At 33.9% G+C, this 20,475-nt stretch overlaps 1 protein-coding gene across 7 annotated transcripts in view; it reads left to right on the top strand.

The window, feature by feature from the left end:
• The window catches only part of NUP153 (nucleoporin 153), a 76,530-nt gene that overhangs the window by 25,403 nt on the left and 30,652 nt on the right, over positions 1-20,475 (top strand). For 6 of the 7 annotated variants that reach the window (XM_072945618.1, XM_072945617.1, XM_072945619.1 and 3 more), the window contains 9 exons: positions 6,969-7,217; positions 7,345-7,484; positions 7,566-7,694; positions 11,994-12,110; positions 12,209-12,253; positions 12,361-12,417; positions 14,382-14,528; positions 17,597-17,646; positions 17,911-18,037. In XM_072945618.1, coding sequence (XP_072801719.1) covers positions 6,969-7,217; positions 7,345-7,484; positions 7,566-7,694; positions 11,994-12,110; positions 12,209-12,253; positions 12,361-12,417; positions 14,382-14,528; positions 17,597-17,646; positions 17,911-18,037 — 1,061 coding nt within the window. The remainder of the gene's footprint in view (positions 1-6,968; positions 7,218-7,344; positions 7,485-7,565; positions 7,695-11,993; positions 12,111-12,208; positions 12,254-12,360; positions 12,418-14,381; positions 14,529-17,596; positions 17,647-17,910; positions 18,038-20,475) is intronic. The other variant, XM_072945620.1, reaches the window with a different exon arrangement.

Raw genomic sequence — 20,475 nt, forward strand, 5'->3', positions numbered from 1 at the left:
AGAGTTCTTTTTTGTGTGTATTTTGTTTTCATTGAAATTATGGAATTAATTCATTGGTCTGCCAAGGTCAATTCCAACTTGGATTTTATTCATTATATTATTAAGCTTAATATATATTATTGTATGTATAATATATATTTATATATATAATTATATATGTATTATATGTTATTCTGTTACATGTGTACTATACACATCTTTGTGAGTAACTTCTAAATTTAAATTATTGTGGAAAATTTCAAACTACAAAAGTAAGGAAGATAGTATAGTGAACCCCCGTGTAGCTATTACCCAGCTTCAAAGACAACCAGCTAATGGCTGACCTTGTTATCTTTGTTCCCACACTCATTCACACACCTTCTCACTCTGACTCCTCTGATTATTTAGAAGCAAATTGTGAGCAGCTTCTTGATACTAACTTTGAAAACCTGATAGCATTTTTTTCCCCTCTGTCTTATTTTAGAGCTGACTCCTACTCTTATCTTAAAATTTGTAATTTCTAGACAGTTCTCTTCTCACGGTCTGCCTCAACCTTCCTCAAAGTATTAATTCAGTACTTGCCGCCACATAATGTGTGACTAAAGTACCATTGATAACTCCCCTATATGATGACCATAGATCTCGCTAGATACAGCCAGTTTACATTTGAAACATTACCTTTAAATTTGACAATGCAGTCTCAAAACAACTTAGACATACCTACTCCTGAAGTAATGCCAAATTATTGAAAGCGTAAAATAACAGTCCTGAATATTGTTTACTGAATAGTAATTTTAACAGGGTGGCTTTTATATTAATAGTAACTGGAGCTGCAGAGCATTGTACATTCTTCCAATAGCATGCTGCAGTAACAACAGTTATAGAATGGCCCATTTCAGATCTGTTATCTGCAGCTTTCTGCTTATGTGTACCTCCTTGTATTGATTGTCTTAATGATGGTGAGCCATTAGGGATCTAGATTTCTCCTGCTAGGTTAGTGGAATGGATCAATGAGGAGGACCTCCAATAACATACATGTTAAATTTTTATTGATTCAGTAAGAGTTCAGGCCTCTGAGGGCCCCACAATGGCATCTCTAGTATGTTAGCATTAAATTGATGTTGTAGACTACATTGACTGAGTGATGCCTTGTGACTTAAAAAACTGGGTGTTTGTGGCTGATGTGAATCTGTAGATGGCATGGCCGTGTTTAGTCTTATTATCTCAAATTGTGTCCTTTATTGGACCTGGTTTGGAGGTTAGGGAAGCTCTGTAAGTATGAAAAACTGGCATTGTTATTAGCAGCATACCTTCCAGTAGAAGTATATCATATTAGATTTCTTTTTTCTCTATAGTTTCTGTATATACTAGATTTAGCAGATGTCTGCCAAAAGCTAGAAAATTGTCCTATTGCTTTTATCCTATAGGATAATCTGCTGCAAGGATGAGAGAATGGATAAGTATAAAAAGTACTTTTTGGATAGAATATATTATAAAATTCGAATACTTTGTCTTCTAAGAAACATTTTAACCTATATGTATATGAATCTTGGCTGCAAAGAAATTGAAATATGATAACCTTTAGATGCCAGTAGATTTAAATGCTAATACTTGTAGATTTCCAAGCTCCAGCCAGTATCTCTTTCTTGAGCAAGCTTGGTAAGAAATTATTGCATATACATTTAACACTAACTCCCCATTTCCCCTTACCCCCTGCCCCTGGCAGACACCATCGTACCTTCTCTATGACTTTGACTACTCTACATACCTCATATCAGTACAATCATACAGTGTTTGTCCTTTTGTGACTAGTTTATTTCATTTAGCAGAATGTCTTCAAAGTTCATTCACATTGCAGCATGTATCAGAATTTATTTTCTTTTTAAGGCTGAGTAATATTTACCACATTTATTAATTCATCTGTTGATGGACACTTGGTTTATTTCCACCTTGTACTGCTGTGAGTAATTGGGTTAAGAACATGGTTGTATGCATCTCTTTGAAACTCTGCTTTCAGTTCTTTGGGGTATGTACGCAGATGTGGAGTTGCTGGGTCATATGGTAACTCTTAATTTTTTGAGGAACCACTATAGTGTTTTCCACAATGGCTACACCATTTTACATTTCCTATCAGTAGTGCCCTAGAGTTCCAGCTTCTTCACATGCCTGCCAACATTTATTTTCTGTGTTTCTGATAGTAGCTGTCCTAATGAGTGTGAAGAGGTATCTACTTGCAGTTTTGATTTGCATTTCTCTGATGCTTAGTGTTATTGAGCATCTTTTCATATGCTTGTTGGCTAATTGTATATCATCTTTGGAGAACTGTCTGTTCAAGTCCTTTGCCCAGTTTTTAATTAAGTATTTTTTTGTTGTTGTTAAGTTGTAGGAGTTCTTTATATGTTCTGGATATTAATTTCTTATCATATATATGGTTTGCAAATATTGTCTACCATTCTGTAAGTTGCTTTTTCACTCTGTTAATTGTGTCTTTTAGTGCACAAAAGTTTTTAAGTTTAATACAGTCCCACATCTTCTCTTTTGTTGCTTGTTGTATCCAAGAAATCATTGCTAAGACCAATGTCTTGAAGCTTTTCTCCTGTTTTTATTTCCTAGGAGTTTTATAGTTTTGGGTCTTATGTTTAGGTCTTTGATCCATTTTGGGTTTATTTTTGTGTATGGTGTAAGATAAGGATCCAGTTTTCTTCTTTTGCATGTGGATATCCAGTTTTTCCAGGAAGAGACTGTTTTTTCTCCGTTGAGTGGTCTTGGCACCTTGTCAAGGATCATTTGACCATGTATGCAAGGATTTATTTCTGGGCTCTATATTCTGTAACATTGGTCTGCATGTCTGTCTTTATACCAGGACCACACTGTTTTGATTACTGTTTTGTAATAAGTTTTTGAAATCAGAAAGTGTGAGACCGCCAACATTGTTCCTTTTCAAGATTATCTTGGTTATTAGGGGTCCATTGAGATTCCATAAAATTTTTAGAATGAATTTTTTCTACTTTCAAAAAAAGTTACTGGGTTTTTGAAAGGGATTGAATTGAGCCTGCAGATTACTTTGGGTAGTATTGACATATTAACAAAATTAGTTCATCCAATCTAAGAACATGGGATGTCTTTCCATTTATTTATGTCTTTTTAAGTTACTTTTGGCAATTTTTTGTACTTTTCATTGTACAAGTTGTTCACTTCCTTCCTTAGTTAATTCCTAAGTATTTTGTTCTTTTTGATGTTAATGGAATCATTTTTGGAATCATTTTCTTAATTTACTTTTCAGATTGTTCATTGTTAGCATATAGAAACAAAACTGAATTTTGCATGCTGATTTTGTATCCTGCTACTTTGCTGAATTTATTTATTCTAACAGATTTTTTCTGATGGAATATTTACGGATTTCTATGTATAAAATATATCATCTGCAAACAGATCATTTTACTTTTTCCTTTCTAATTTGGATGAATTTAGTTTCTTTTTCTTGCCTTATTACTCTGGATAGAGCTCCCAGTACTGTGTTAAATAGAAGTGGGGAAAGCACGCATTCTTGTCTTATTTCTGATCTTAAAGGAAAATTAGTCTTTGACCACTGGATGTTATATTAGCTGTGAGTTTTTCATACGTTGTTTCTGTTATATTGATGTTTTCTTCTAGTCCCATTTAAATGTTTTTATCTGCACCTTTTTTTGTGTAAGAGCACTTGGAACTAAATAATCCAGAATTGCTTAAGCTGTTAAATATTTTGGAGGCAGACTTTTAGAAGGATAGTACGTAGAAGAAAACTACAGAATGATTTCAGGTAGCAAGTACAGTTCAGCACAGTAAAGAATAGCAGACTCTTCTTACTTACTGGGGAGAGTTAATCGAAGGATGCAAGGAATCATTAATCACTAGGGAATTATTAATATAATTTAGCATGTTAATAAGTGAAATGATGTTATCATTTTTCCTTTTGGTAGATATGCAATAGGCATTTGGTGAAACTTAAAATCTATCTTTTATTTCTGTTTGGAGTGTGGAAACTACTGCTTACTTCTGCATACGTCAGTCATCCACAGTCCAGAAATCGTGTAATGATGAAACAATACAAGCATTTTTTAATGTGCTTTTTCAAGTGATTTTTGACTAAATTATCATTTTGAATAATATATGTAGAGATTCTGGATTCTGTTATTGTCCTTTGAAGAGTTTTGGCTCTTGTTTTAGCAGGCAGTTGTTACTGAATGATCATTTTGAACGCTTGTAGACTTAGTTGTATCTTTTGTTAATGGGTATCTGTGGAAAATCTGAGGTGTGTTAAGTCCCTCAAGTGACAGGAGTTGGCCTCCCAACTGTCTCCTCTGTGGCTTTTTAGGATGAGTTTACAGTAGGTCTTTCTCTAGGGAAGGTGGGCTTTACGTGTTTCTACTCTGTGTATACCAGTACATGTAATAGCCCATCCACTCTCTGGACACTCCCACGTGGACTTCTGGAGGCACTTCCCTGCATAGTTTTCTACTGTCCAAAGCACTTAATTCTGATTTCTGCTTACAGTGTTTTGCCTGGACTCCAGCTGTCTGTGTGTCAGATCTGGAAATGTTCCTAGACGGAGATCTGGATGGGCAGTGATAGTAGGGCTCACCAGGAGTTTTTCTTGTGCTGTTCTTTGTTGTCTGAAAGTTATTGCCTCATATATTTTGTCCACTTTAATAGTTATTTACAGTAGAAGGGCTGGTCTTGGGGCCCAGTTATTCCAGCTTAACTGGAAGAGCCTTTTGGAAACTTGACAAATGACTGTAAAGTTCTTGAAAATACACCTGAAAATGAATAGAGAAGTTCTGAAACAGAATAAGGGGAATGTAGGGTAGGTTGGAGTAACTTTTACAGGCATTAGATGTGTTATAAAGCTTTAGTATTTTAAGTATTATGGTACTGGTACAGAAATACACAGATACATCATTGAGGAAAGCCTCTTTAGAATTCAGTATATGGTAGTGATGGTTTCTCAGTCAGTGAGGAAAAGATGGCTCACTTAAGATTATTTCAGAATATAAACCGACTAACCATCTGGAAAACAATGAAGCTGAATCATTCCTTCACTACCCATAACTGGTTCCAGTTGGAGTCAAGATTAAATATTACATTGAAATAAAAGCAATACTACCAAGAAGAAAAGAGTAAAAGTTTTTAATGCTTATATAGTTTTAGGATGGTAAGTCTCAGTAGACAAAGTACAAGTTATTTTCTGTATTATAAAGATATCAAAGAAAAAATGAATGGGTTCAACCAACAGTGAAAAAATTAGTTGTGATATTTCAAATCATGTCATACTAATCTTACTGCTCAAAAGGAAATTAGATCTGACAAACTTTATTAGCAAGATAGACTTATTAATAAGCAGTTAAGAAATATAAATGCTCAGTGTTGCATTTAAATAAATGCAAATAAAATAATGGTTCCATTTGACATATTACATTGGCAGAAATCAGAAAAGGTTATTATCCATTGTTGGAGATTGTGGGGGAAATATACACTGTCATTTGCTATTTGTGGAGTATAGCTCTGTGGACTATAGCTTAACAGGAAATTTTTGGATCACAGTATCTCTCATAAGCAAAAGTAAGCATGCATTCTGATCTGTTACGACAGATCAGTTCTACAGGATACTTGTTGAGGCTCAGGATATCTTGGACTACTTAGGCTGTTTCATGGGCCCAACTTTAGACTTTCAGAATCAGATTTTTTTGTGGGTCACTTAGGAACATTTGTTTAATAATTTCTCATGTTTCTCTTACATGCTTACAGAACCATGGATTTATCCAAAAGAATACTCTTTAACGTCTGAAAATATAAATGCTTGTATGTTTGATGGAGTATTGGGGGAAAAAATCACAAAAATAATTATAGTAAATCAATGTGGTAAAATACAGTGTGGTCTTTAAAGGGAGTGTACTCTGTATGTAGAGACAAAATTATATTGACAAATGAAAAAATAAGTCACAGAACAGGAGGCATAAACATAATTATGTGGTTAGTTTATATGCACAAATATCTTCCCTATCTGGGAAAGCCATAGTTGATGTGCAAATATTATATAAGTTTCAGGTGTACAACATAGTGATTCACAATTTTTGAAGGTTATTCTCCATTTATAATTATTATAAAATTTGGCTATATCCCTGTGTTGTAAAATGTATCCTTGCAGCTTATTGTATACATAGTAATTTGTACCTCTTAATCCCCTGTCCCTATCTTGCCCCTCCCCACTTCCTTCTCTCCACTGGTAGCTACTAGTTTGTTCTCTATATCTGTGGGTGTTTCTTGTGATATTCACTAGTTTGTTTTATTTTTCAGATTCCCCATGTAAGTGATATCATATGGTATTTGTCTTTCTTTCACTAAGCATAATACCCTCCACATCCATCCATGTTGTTGCAAATGGCAGAATTTCATTCTTTTTAATGGCTGAATAGTAGTCTATTGGAGGACATACAGTATTTTTGTTGTGGGGGATATACAGATTTAATAGGGGTTGTTTATGGAGGGACAGACTTACCTTTTTGTTTTATGACTTAAAATTTTGGTGGGAGGAGGGAGGTAATTAGGTTTATTTATTTATTTATTTAGTGGCGGTATTGGGGATTGAACCCAGGACCTTGTGCATGCTAATAAGCACACACTACCACTGAACGATGCCCTCCTCTGTTTTATGACTTTCTTACATAGCTTCTTTGCTTTTATTTTCAAGGAAAATCAAGAACGATGTACTTTTAGAAGTTATATTTGATCCCTGAAATGTTTTGACACTAGGTTAGGTAAATTAATTTCAGTTAGTTGTAACCTTGTTAGCTAAAGAATATCTTAAATTGGGCATATCATGGGGGGCTTTAGTGATCTGAATGAAAGCTGTATTTGTTATATAGTATGTTTTCTTAAGCACTATTTTGTTGTGATACTATATTGCTTTTTCTAAGTTTGAATATTCATAATATTGATGCTTTTCTTTTAAGAACCCTCAACAACTAGTACCGCTTCAAATTATCCAGATGTATTAACAAGGCCCTCTCTTCATCGGAGCCATCTGAATTTCTCCATGTTGGAATCTCCTGCATTGCACTGTCAGCCCTCCACATCCTCGGCATTCCCGATTGGCAGTTCTGGATTTTCTCTTGTAAAGGAAATTAAAGATTCTACCTCTCAGCATGATGATGATAACATCTCAACTACCAGTGGTTTTTCTTCAAGAGCTTCTGATAAAGGTATTCTTGGCATTTGGTAGTAAAAATAAATTTCATGGAATAATTTTTTTCTAACCTGATTGTTACTTGCATTTTCTATTTGTCAAAATGTAGGGTCTTGTAATTGCATTACCTATTTTTGTTCCAGATATAGCTGTTTCAAAGAACACTTCAGTGCCACCTCTTTGGTCCCCAGAGGCTGAACGTTCTCATTCACTCTCACAGCACACTGCCACCAGCTCAAAAAAACCAGCATTCAACTTGTCTGCCTTTGGAGCACTTTCTCCTGTGAGTCCTAATTTGATTTGATTTAATCATATTAGTTTTGAGTCTTTATTCCTTATAATTTATCATTATATTTCTGTGCAGTCACTTGGGAATTCTTCAATCCTTAAAACAAGTCAGCTGGGAGATTCTCCTTTTTACCCTGGAAAAACAACATATGGTGGGGCAGCAGCTGCTGTAAGACAGCCTAAACTACGAAACACATCATATCAGGTTGGTTTGAATAGAAGGATTCATAAACTTTTTTTATTTTTAAATGATCAGTAAATAACTTTTGGCATTCAAGTAGAGTTTTGTTTCACTTATTCTCTGGTGAAATGACAGAACTGTGGATTACATTCTTTTCATTTAGACATTATATTATTTTCGTCCTAAGTGAACATTTTATACATTGCATGTGTGTGTTTCAGGAAGTGTGATGGTTAATTCTTTTTTTTAAAAATTGAGGTATAAGTTACATGTAAAATTTACCCTTATTACATACAGTATTTGAATTTTAACTGAATACGTACAATTGAGTAACCACTTCTACAATTGACATATTGAACAAACATTTCCATCACTCCAAGATGTTACCTTGTGCATCTCTAATCAACCTCTCTTCCACTTCCACTTCTTGGCAACTGCTGATCTGTTTTCTTTCCCTGTAGTTTTGCTTTTTCCCCAAATGTCATAAATTTAATCATATACTATGTAGTCTTTTGAATCTGACTTATTCTGCCTAGTATAATGCGTGTGAGATCAATCTGTATATTTGCATATATCAGTAATTAGTCCTTTTTTTTGCTGAGTTTAATACAGTTTGCTTATCCATTCACCAGTGAAAGGACACTTGGGTTGTAGTTGTGAATAAAGGTGCTATAAGCATAATTTTCGTTTCCCTTGGGTAAATACCTAGAAGTTGGACTGCTGAGTCATATGGTAAATTTACATTAATTTTATAAAAACTGCCTAATTGTTTTCCAGAGTGGCTGCTACCACTTCACCTTCTCACCAGTATTACAAGAGTGTTCTGGCTGGCGCTTGTTGTCATCAGTTTTTTGTTTATTGTAGGCACTCTAATAGACATGTAGTGATAACTCCAACTCACTGTGGTTTTGCATTTCCCTAATGACTAGTGATGTTGGGCATCTTTTCATGTGCTTATTTACTATCAATATATTTTTGGTGAAATATCTGTTCAAGTCTTATTGCCCTTTAAATTTTTTTTTAAAAAGGTATTGTTGAGTTATAATTAACATACAATATTATATTAGTTTCAGGTGGATGACATAGTGATTTGATGTTTTTATACATTATGAAATGGTAACTGCGATAAAACCAGTGACCATCCATCACCATATAGAGCTATTAACAATAATTATTGACTATCTCTCCAGGACTTACTTGTTTTGTGACAGGAAGTGTATGCCTCTTAATTCTCTTCACCTATTTCATCTGCTCCTTTTGCCCATTTTTTAATAGAGTTATTTTTCTTATTAGTGAGTTTTGAGAGTCCATTATTGAGGTTATAAGTCCCTTAATAGATACCTGTTTCGCACAAATCTCCCATTCTCTGGCTTGTCTTGACAATGTCTTTTTGAGGAGAAGTTTTTACTTTTGATGACATCCAGCATTTTTTTTTCCTTTTATGATTCATGTTTTTGGTGTCAGAGCGAAGGCATTTTTACCTACTCCAAGTTCACAGAGATTTTCTCATTGTTTTCTTCTAGAAGCTTTGTAGTTCCAGGTTTTAATTGAGGCCTGTGATTCATTTTGAGTTAATTTTTGTATGTGGTATGAGATATGGATCAAGATTCATTTTTAACATACAAATTTCCCTTTTCTAGTACCATTTGTTCCTCAGACTATACTTTCCCCTTTGGATTGCCTTTGCACCTTTTTCAAAAATCAGTTGGCAGTATACATGGAAAAGATACTTACTACATCATGATTAAGTAGGTTTATCCTAGGAATAATGTGATCTACCGTGTAAACAAACTGAAGATTTATATAAAAACTGAATGAACATCTCCACAGATGCATAAAACATTTGACAAAATCCAACATCCATTCATGATAAAAAATTTTCAGCAACCTAGGAATAGTTGGGAACCTCCTCAACCTGATAAATTGTATCTATGGAAAATCTTCAACTAGCATCATACTCATGATGAAAGCTGAATAGTTTCTTCTTAAGACCAAGAAGAGAACAAGGATGTCTGCTGTCACCACTGATAAACATCATGCTGCGGGTCCTAGCCAATACAAGAATAAAGAGATACAAGGCATCCAGATTGGAAAGGAAGAAATTAAATTACTCCTATTCGTAGACAACGTGCTTTTCTACCTAGAAAACCCCAACAATCTCCAAAAAACATTGTCAGAACTTACAAATGAGTTTAGCAAGGTCACAGAATAAAAAGGTTAATATACAAAATCAGCTGTGTTTACGTACATATGTTAACAGAACAATTGGAGATTGATAACTTTGAAAATAATTTAAGATAAATTTCATCATTCTATACTTTGTCCTAAGAGTTACTTGAGGATCATAAAAGTTGTTTTGTGTGTATGTTGTTACGGTGCTTACATTATAGGTTTTAACATTTTGAAGATAGAGGTGTAATGACACTTGAAGCATGTAGACTTTTGATAGGCTTTTGGAGAGGTAAATGTGTTTGAAGATGACAACCCATGACATAGAAATGACACAAAAGCAAGTATATATGAAGACTGTGTCTTGTCCTTAGGAGTAGTCTCTTTCTTAATTAGAGGATGCTTCCATATGTAATTGATAGTAATTAGGAGTCTTCTGAGTTTATTGATGATGGGCAATATTTATTATTTCAGAGAGTTTTAACTGGATGTTGGGGTCACACAGGGACCTCTTTCTAGAGCTTAAACTCGATCATCTTTCTCTTTTTCAAAAAGTTTTTTGCAATTAAAATAGTTCACCTTGTAGTAGAAGATAAGATGAAGCAAACCTGTGATTCATGAGTGGTCCTAGTCATAGTATATTCCTGCTTCTTCCTATTTCTTATATCAGATCCTGTACTTTTTAATGCTGAGTCCTGACACACCCTTATAATCCTTGTCAACACAGGCTTCTGTTAATTACTGACATTTGAATTAAATCTAGTTGCTGTTCCTTTCCTAGGAAATTAAGAATTGGGAGATACAATAAAGATTTTCTAATTCAGTTCCATTTTATTGATTAGTGATTTGAGGCCCAGAGAGGCTAGTGACCAGTAGAATCCAGTGACAGGACAGGCTGTCATATTCTCCTAGAAGATTCTAATGCTGCCTCATGTTTGCCAGGGCCTTTGCCCTGAATAACAGCAATCCTTAATGGTGGACCAGGTTCTTCTTAATAAAGCTAATGTAGAATATTGCAGCTGCTCTGAAGATACAATGACTATTTGGTATCAGATAGAGAAACATTATTTAAAGTAGTTATTGTGCTTCAGTTTTTCAGATATTATGAGCTATTTATAGAAACTGGGTTATATTTTGATTGTGAGCATGCATCTTTTTTTACATTAAGCATTGCCAAACTGCTTTGTTTTGTGGTAGTCACTTGGATGTTGGGATGTTGTAATACATTCATGAGAAAAGGAAGTATTTCTGTTGAAACTTGTAAACATTGCTTATGTGTTAAAGGGTATATGTCGGGGGGAGGGTAGAGAGCATGCCTAGCATGCATGAGGTCCTGGGTTCAACCCCCGGTACTTCCTCCAAGCGGAAATCAATGAAGAAACCTAGTTACCTCCCCCTCAAAAACCAAGCAATACAAGAAAATAAGTAAATATAAATAAATAAACCCAATTACCTCCCTCAAAAAAATAAACGTGTATATGGCTATTCCTATAACTATTTTTCCTTAACATCAGTTTTAGGAAAGTTTAGAAGTCATTTATTAAGAAATAGCCTGAGTATTAAAATTTTTTCTTACATTGAAATTGGAGAAACAAATCAGTTTAAAAATGTTGATTTCCATTGCAATAAAATGTATAGTCTTGTTTAGTTATCTTCTTGGAATTTACTATAGTTAAATATTATTTAGTACCCAAAATAACTAATATTCTTTTTTTTTTTTGCCAGGGTTAATTAGATTTATTTATTTTAATGGAGGTACTGGGGATGCATGCCAGGCATGTACTCTACCACTGAGCTATATATACTCTTCCCCACCTAATATTTTAATGTGGCTCTCATTAATTTAGTGTTCTTTGATTTAAATATCAGGGATAAATTGATCAAAGTAATGCTAGAGCCTTTTACTATTCTCATTTTTCCCATTTAACATTTTTTTTCTGATTGTAAGAGTAATTTCTCAGGATGGGATTTTCAGTAAAGGCATAAAGAGAGTTGAACATGAGCTTAATGACACCAGCTAGAGACAGGTTACTGTTAATAGTTAATCCTTTTTCACGTTGCACATTCATTCTGTTTTGTCAGTATTTTCATTGCCTGAAACATGTGCTTTTAAAGTTTACAGTTCCAACAAATAATGCACTGTTTATGTTATAGGCACCAGTCAGAAGACAGATGAAAGCTAAGCAACTCAATGTGCAGTCCTATGGTGTGACCAGCTCAACAGCTCGGAGGATATTACAGTCTTTAGAAAAGATGTCAAGCCCTCTAGCGGTAAATTTTTAAAATCACAATTAAATTCAAAAGTGTAACAAAATCTGAGTTTAGTAAAAAAAAAAATCTGAATTTTGTTATTGTTTCAACTTTAACAGGATGCAAAAAGAATTCCATCTGTTTTTTCTTCGCCTCTGAATTCTGTAAGTTGACTTTTAAATCTTTTTTAAGAGACATATTTTTATATATTGGTACCGAGAGTCGTATTTTTCAGTTTCCCATCTATTTCAATAGAATCTTGTTTTTTCAGCCTCTTGATAGGAGTGGGATAGATACCCCCACAGACTTTCAGGCCAAAAGGGAAAAGGTAAGACTCCCTTAGCATTTATTTTAAGTATTGACAGTTTTGTTGTATTTTAAGTTGGTATATATACAAATTGAACTTAGTTGATAGTCATCAGCGGACGTGTTTCGGAAAAAAGGTTTTTTTACTTTGGACATTGTAGCCTCTTGTGAGGGCCTTAGCACAATGCTGTATATGTAGTAGTCGGTATTTCTTGGTTATTTGGTATTTCCATCTTCAATATCCTGGTAGTCTTTAACCTTTTTTGATAAATGAAAATAGTGGTTGGAGCTTGAAGTATTAAATAATTAGAAGTTCAGTGAACTAAAGCCCTCATTAAACATAGTTATTTTTGTAAACTTTTCTCATAAACATGTCAAATCTGTTATGTGTGGTGGAGTTTCCAATTGACATATCTACCATCAGTCAGCCAACATACTGTTCCAAGATAGCAGAGCTAAAAAAAAATATGATATAGATTATATCTTGATGACCCTTTTTAGTGTATCCTATTTGGTTAATATTAGCTTTGGAGGTTACTGTGGAAAAAATAAAATGCTTGATAGTTAGGGTTAAAGAGGTAATTTTTGTAGGTTATATTTGTGACTAGTTAAGTATCCCTCAGAGGAATCATATTCCCAGATTCTTACTTGTGAAAGCATTTAGTACAACACCAAGTTCCTGCAGAAGTAATTGATTAAAATTGTTGTAATTCTCTGAATTAATTGTGGGGACTGTATTTGAGATATTAGTAAATTACAGTTATTTTTATTGAAATTATGATGCAGAAAAGACAGCTTACATTGAGTTTTTTCTTGGAATAGTATTGCTCCTCAACTTTTAGAATTACCTAGACTTTTCTAATGAAGCAAGAGGGAATCTATTATTAGCTGCTGTGATGGGATTAATGTAAGCCATTAGCTGCTTTTCTCAGGCTCTCATTTATATCAGATTGTTTAAAAAGAAGTAAAATTTAAAAATTGTGCCATAAGAGAATTTCTCATTAATAAAAATTTTCTTAATGGTTGAATATAGTATGGATAAAATTTTGGTAACGGGTGCTAGGAAATATGAGGGCTCCAAGTCCAAGTGTCACAGTTGTAATCAGAACAGTCTACAAAATAGACTTTCTTATTGAATTGTAGGATCACACTTGTGATGAGGATTTAAGGAAGAGCTGGTAACGATACAGAGGCTTTGCCCTGGAAACCAGCGTTGTTCACAGCTGCTGCTGAGTCAAAGGACTGTATTCATAGTATTACAGTATTTGGACAGAGTAAAAGCTCTGGGCTTTATGGTCCTTTTACACCAACAGGATTTTTATTGTGTTTCAGTGTACCAAAAGACTTGACAAAACACTTGTGTACTTAGATAATAAAGGCAGTTCATTTTAAGATTAGGAATTCTTAGTAGTGCTTTACTAATTAGACTTAAATTGTAGGACTTTGGGTTTGGTTTTTAAATAACGATGTAGGAAAATTTACTTGGAGAGATTTGCTCACATTCTTAGCAATTAAAATATTTTCACAGCTAATTAAAAATTATCTTATTTACAGCTGAAAAAAATGTAGATAGCAATTTGAGGCAAATGTGACAAAATCAATTTTAGTTCATATATTTGAAATACATTCTGTAAAAGCTTAAAATATTCAAAATACTCTACCATAGTTCCCATTTTGTGTGTGAAGAGTCATTTAAGTCTGGAATAACATAGTCTATAAGGTCATTTTGAAATTATATGTGCATATATATAGGTGTATGTCTAAATACATAATGCACATATAAAAAATAATATGAATACACACACAGACACCCTTGGTTCTTTTACTATCAATTTTTCCTCTTAGTACTTGTTTGCATCAACTGGTTATTCTGCTGAGAAGGACTCATGGTCTCTAAGTTTCATTAGCTGTTGTCAAATAATTTTTAGGTATATGTCACTGATAGATGAAAAATAAGTTTGTCTTTGATTTCTGTTTATCTGTAAGGTGGACTCTCAGTATCCCCCTGTTCAAAGACTCATGACCCCAAAGCCAGTTTCCATAGCAACAAATCGAACTGTTTACTTTAAACCATCTCTGACCCCATCTGGTGAATTAAGGAAGACTAATCAAAGAATAGATAAAAAGCACAGTGTAAGTATGTGTTTGTTTTCACTAGTCTTTGAATATTGATTAAAATGAATAAAAATACGTAGTATAAAGTACAAATAATCTACTACTGCAGTCTAGCAGCTGGACAATGGGTAAAGTTTGTGAATTAGTGATGATTATGAATTGATAAGTGTTCAAGTGACTGGCACCTTGGTCAAATCCTCAGTGTAAACACTAGTATACACTCAGTGTTTAGATTAAATAATTTTGCCAGGCTAGCTTTATGTTGTGTTCTGTTTGTGTTGTTGAACTATTTGAACATATCTGTTTGTTTACCCCCGAGTACTTTGGCATACATCTCCTGTATTGTCACACCTAAGGAAATTAACATCAGTTCCTTCTTAATATTATCTAGTATCTAGTCCATATTCAGATGTTGGTTATGGCTGCTTTTTTGAACCAGGATCCAAGGAAGTTTCACACATGACTTCTGGTTTTGTCTTTCTAGACCCCAAATCTTCACCCTTATTTCATTGTTTTTATTTTTAAATAACTTCTTTATTGATATATAATTCACATACCATGCCATTCACCTGTTTACTCAAAGTGTACCATTCAGTGGTTTTGTTGTATTTGCAGAGTTGTTCATTCATCACTGCAGTCAATTTTAGAACATTTTTATCACCATCCCTTCTCCCTCCCACAAGTCTCACATCAATAACTAGTCACTTCCCACTTATTCTCCTCCAGCCCTAGACAACTGCTAATCTGTCTCTGTAGATTTGCTTATCTGGACATTTCTTATATAAAAAAAGTGGTCCTTTGTGACTGGTTTATTTCACTTAGCATAATTTTAAGGTTTGTGTTATATATCAGAACTTAACATGAGCCTTTTTATGGTTGAATAATATTTCATTGTTTGGATATACCAGTTTTTTAATCCATTCATCATTTGAGGGACATTTGGGTTGTTTTCACTTCTTAACCATAGTGAATAGTATTGCTATGAAATTTTTGTGTACAGTTTTTTGTGGACATATGTTTTCATTTCTCTTGAGTCTTATACCTTGGCATGAAGTTGTTAGGTCTTATAATGCCTCAAATTTTGGGTTTTGCTGTTCTCCTGTGTCATTTAACTAAAATGCTGTGTTTTTTGTACTTTATTTACATAACATCTATTTGTGCCTTTATGTTTAATCTTTCTATTTTCATAACAACCCAATTTCTTGAAAATTTTCAAACTTAAGTTGAAAGAATAGTACAGTGTTTATTCATTTCCTTTAACTCAACTCACCAGTCATTAATATTTTATCATATTTGCTTTATCAAAATTTTAAAAATAACTGAAGTGCAATTTTGGACTTACAGACCTGCAAGAAAAATCTTAAGAACTCCATATTTTACTTCATTTGCTTTATCTTTTTCTGTGTTTTCTACAAAGAAGAAATTCCTTCATGTAACTGCAGAACAGTTATCTAAACCGGAGACTTAACATTGGTACAATACTATTATTTAATCTACGGATTTTATTTAGATGTTGCCAGTTGTCCCCAAAGAAAGAAAATGCAAGATCATGCCTTGCATTTAATTGTCCTGTCTCTTTATCTCCTTTAGTCCAGAACAGTTTTTTAGGTTTGGGTTTTTTTTAAGTTTGTTTGTTTGTAGGTATTTTGTAACATTGATTCTTCTGAAAAGTAGAAGTTACTATGTGGATGTCCAGCAATTTGGAGATGTTTGGTGTTTCCTCATGATTAGATTCCAGTTATGTACTTTTGTTGATATTACCACCAAGTAGATTCTGAGCTCTTCTCAGTGAATCATATTAGGAGGCACGTGCTGCTGGTTTGTCCCATTGCTGACAATGTGATCATTAGTTAAGGTGGTGTCAATGGGATTTCTCCACTGCAAAGTTACTGTTTTACCTGTTGTAATTAATAAATATCTCAGTGGGAGGAGATAACTTTGTGAGCACAAATATTCTTTTTACTCACAAGTGATACAGCATTATTGATGATTTTTGCCTGTGTCTATTATTTGCAGATGCCAAATTGTGGTTTTCTTTTTTTTTTTTAACTTTTTTTTATTGAGTTATAGTCATTTTACAATGTTGTGTCAAACAAATTGTGGTTTTCTAATTCCACCATTTCTTCTATGTTTGTTAGTTGGTTTTCAACTATAGGAAGTTTTCTCTATTTATGTATTTACTTCTCTATTTTTTTAAGTCAACTTGAATTCTTATATTTGATAAGATTACAATCTTTTATTATCATTATTTATTTTGATGCCCATATTGTCCCATACTTGGCCTTCATACTGGCTCCTGTGTGTCCTTTAGTATTTCCTCATCATTTTTTGAGCACTTAGTTGCTTTTTTGGGTGGCAGCAGAGGGGGTGTGTAATTAGGTTTATTTACTTATTTAATTAATGGAGGTACTGGGAATTGAACGCAGGAATACTGAGCACACACTCTACCCCTGAGCAATACCTTCCCCTCCTATTAGTTGCTTTTTTTTTTTAATTGAGTTATAGGCAGTTTACAGTGTTGTCAATTTCTGGTGTACAGCACAATTTTTCAGTCATACATGAATATACATACATTCGTTTTCATATTCTTTTTCACTTGAGCTACTACAAGATCTTGAAAGTTGCTTTTTGATACTCTGAAAATAACCCTGGCTCTTGTGAGTTTTCAGCCCCAGGCCTATAATCAGCCATTTCTCCAAGGAACCCTGCCTGATTCCTTTTAATGGAGGAAATCTTAAGTTGCAGAGAATCATTTCAAAAGGACTACCCTTGTAAATTTGATTGCACGTTTAATAGGCAACAATGAGAGATAAGTAAAAGTATTTGTGCAGTTGGAACTATATTACCTTTGTGTATTATCATTTTGTTAAAAGGACATTTGTGTTTGGTGACATTTTATGTTTGTAATCACACTGTAACTCTTGATCATCATTCAGAATACAAGGGTGTAAGTTGGAGATCTTAGGATTCATTAACTTAAACCATCAAATTCCTGATTCCAAATATTGACGTTCACAGATAGAAGGGTGATATTAAGAAAATTAAACACACAAGGATATAAATATGTTGTGTTTATTTTTTTCTAGACTGGATATGAAAAAAATGTGACACCAGGAAAAAGTAGAGACCGAGAAAGGTACTGTCATCTTTATAGTGAAACTTCTTTATATTTAATTTGTGAAGTCCATATTTGATTTACCTGTGCTTTTTTGAAGATTAAGAAGGTTAAAAAAAATAGAAACTTCACACATACAAAAAAAAATCTGTCAGCTTTTAAAATTACATTCAACTGAACATTTATTTTCTTAATTTTTAGCAGTTTTAAGTTTTAGGTTTTCAGTTAGTAACAAATTATGGACCAGAGTAATAAATCATTTAACTTTTTTTTTTCTTTGCCTAGTGGCTTACCTTACCCAAATTTCAGTATGTCTGCAGCCAATGGTTTATCTTCTGGAGTAGGTAGTGGAGGTGGCAAGATGAGACGAGAGAGAACACGCTTTGTGGCATCTAAACCTCAGGAGGAGGAGGTAAGGTTATATTCTTAAATCTATCTTGAAGTATATCTTGAAGAATCTCAGTATCTTTTTTCCTCTGTAAGTTTTTTTTTAAATTGAAGTGTAGTTGATGTGCAATATTATATAAGTTGCAGGTGTACAATGTAGTGATTCACAATTTTTAAAAGTTACTTCACTTACAGTTATTATAAAATATTGGCTATATTTCCTGTGTTGTACAATATATCCTTGTAGCTTATTTTATACATAGTAATTTGTACCTTTTAGTTCCCTACGCTTGTATTGCCCCTCCCAAGTATCTTATCTTCAAGTTCATTATTAAAAGCTTTGGTGTGTGGTGCTGGGGAGACCTCGAGGTCCCCTGGAGGAGGGTGGGTTTGTAGAGACCTGGCACAAGGATAATCTGTTATTTAAACAGCCCCTTAAAAATGTGTGTGTGGGGTGTGTGGGGGTGGATGTGGGTGTGTGTTTTAAACTGTCAGGCTTTTTAAACCACCCTCACCAGGACAACACAGTAAACCTAAACTAATACCTTGAATTTCATGGGTATCACTAAAAAGCCATAATTCTTCAAATAAGAGAATCGAGGCTGAAGTTATTTGACCCTCGAAATATTATTGTATAGTGAGGTTTTGCCCACTTCTAAAACATATAAATGGGTTACCACTGTACATAATTGTCTTGCTTACCTTTTTCTTCATATTATTTGTGAAGTTTATCAGTGTTGTGAATGGTAATGGGTTATTTAATTTCACTATTACATGTTTATCCAGTATGAAGATGCACCACAACCCATTCTGCAGGGCCCATTTGGGTTGATTCCTGAACATGCTGATGGGAACATTTGTGCATTTCTCCCTTACTACACGCACTGTACTTTCTCCAGGCTGTTTATCTAGGAATGGAATGCTGAATTACAGGGGATGATACACATCTTTCAATGTGTTAGATGTTGCCTTGTTGCTCTTTAGGGTGGTTTTACAATTTAATACTTCCACATGACAGCAGGCAGATCTACTTTTTCTTTACTGTTACCAGTACTTGTTTTTGTTATTACTTTAAAGTTTTTGCCAATGAATGTGCAGTAGTAGCCCATCGGAGTTTAATTTGCATTACCTTCTTTACTAGGGTGTGGGGAGACATCTTTTCGTGAGTTTCTTGACCATCTGGGTTTTCTCTTTACCCATTTTTCTGTTATGTTATTTCTTTTATTAGGAAGAGTTCTTTATATGTTCTAAACACAAGTTTGAAAGTGATAGGGACGAATTAAAGATTGGATAAATTGACCTTTCTGTCTAGGTTGCACTATATATTTTCTAACTACTTTGAGTTGAGCACAGGTCCCACTTCAGTTTTTTATGAATAAAAAGCTGAATCATTTAAGTTATGTAATGCTTTCATTTGTGGTTTGTTTCTAATTAAAATTTCATTTGTGACTTTCTCATTGACCCATGAGGAATTAAGGAATTGTAGGTTTTTTAAATAGGAGGTCTTCTGTAACAGTTTCTGTTGACTGAAATTATGTTTTGGTTGAAATTGTTGTGTATCAGTGTTAATTTTCTTCATACCTACTGGTATTTTGTTTTGCAGCTTTGTTTAGCATGGGAGGTGTCTCTTTTTCATTTTTTTTTTATCTCCCCTTTTCCAGCATAGCAGTCTTACAGTTGTGCCTCTCTGGCTCAGAATCTTGACTTCTTTGGCAGTTTGGGCTTTCAGCCATACGCTGTCTTGTTCTGATATTTGAGATTATGCAAGGGACCTTGGCTCAGTTACTGGTCTTGAGGATCGATCTTTCCCTTAAGTTCTACTTGTTGCTCTGCTGGAGTGTTGGGAAGGAGGAAATATATTAATTTCATTCTACAATCTTGAAAGAATAATAAAGTTTTGAATCCCATGTAAAATTTTGCACTTAAGCCAATTTTTTTCCCTTGTTAAAAGCTCTTTACATAGACTTAATTACATTTTTAAATGTAGAAGTGATTATTTTATTGATTTTTTTATTAATTACATGTAAGAAAAGAGTTATTTGTCTTGCCTTGTATACATAAGGAAATGAATGATTAATATAGCATGTGTTCGTTCTTTAGGCAAGCTTTTATATTTCTTAGTAAAATTTGTGTCCCTACCTTTTTGAAGTTTAGCCCTGTAAGGGTAAAGCATTAGCTTTGGTTAGGGGTTTGTCTAATGAGATTGTGACTTTTATTTCTCTTCAGTGCCAGTTTTTAAACATACAGTTTCTAAGATCTTTAGTTGAAGCCTAGGCTGATATCTGTAGCTCAGTTTTAGCTATCTTGTAGGTAAGTGTTTGGTGTAACTTTGCTGTATTGAGACGTTTTGGGGCGGGGTTAAGAATTAATTCATTGATTTTTTGCTCTTATTATCTGATATACTGTGAGGAGCTTTGTGAAAACCTAACCCTCCAGATTGCCTCCTCCCTTCTCTGGCCCCTT

This window comes from Vicugna pacos, chromosome 20 (assembly GCF_048564905.1).
Source record: "Vicugna pacos chromosome 20, VicPac4, whole genome shotgun sequence".
In the NCBI taxonomy this organism is placed as follows: domain Eukaryota; kingdom Metazoa; phylum Chordata; class Mammalia; order Artiodactyla; family Camelidae; genus Vicugna; species Vicugna pacos.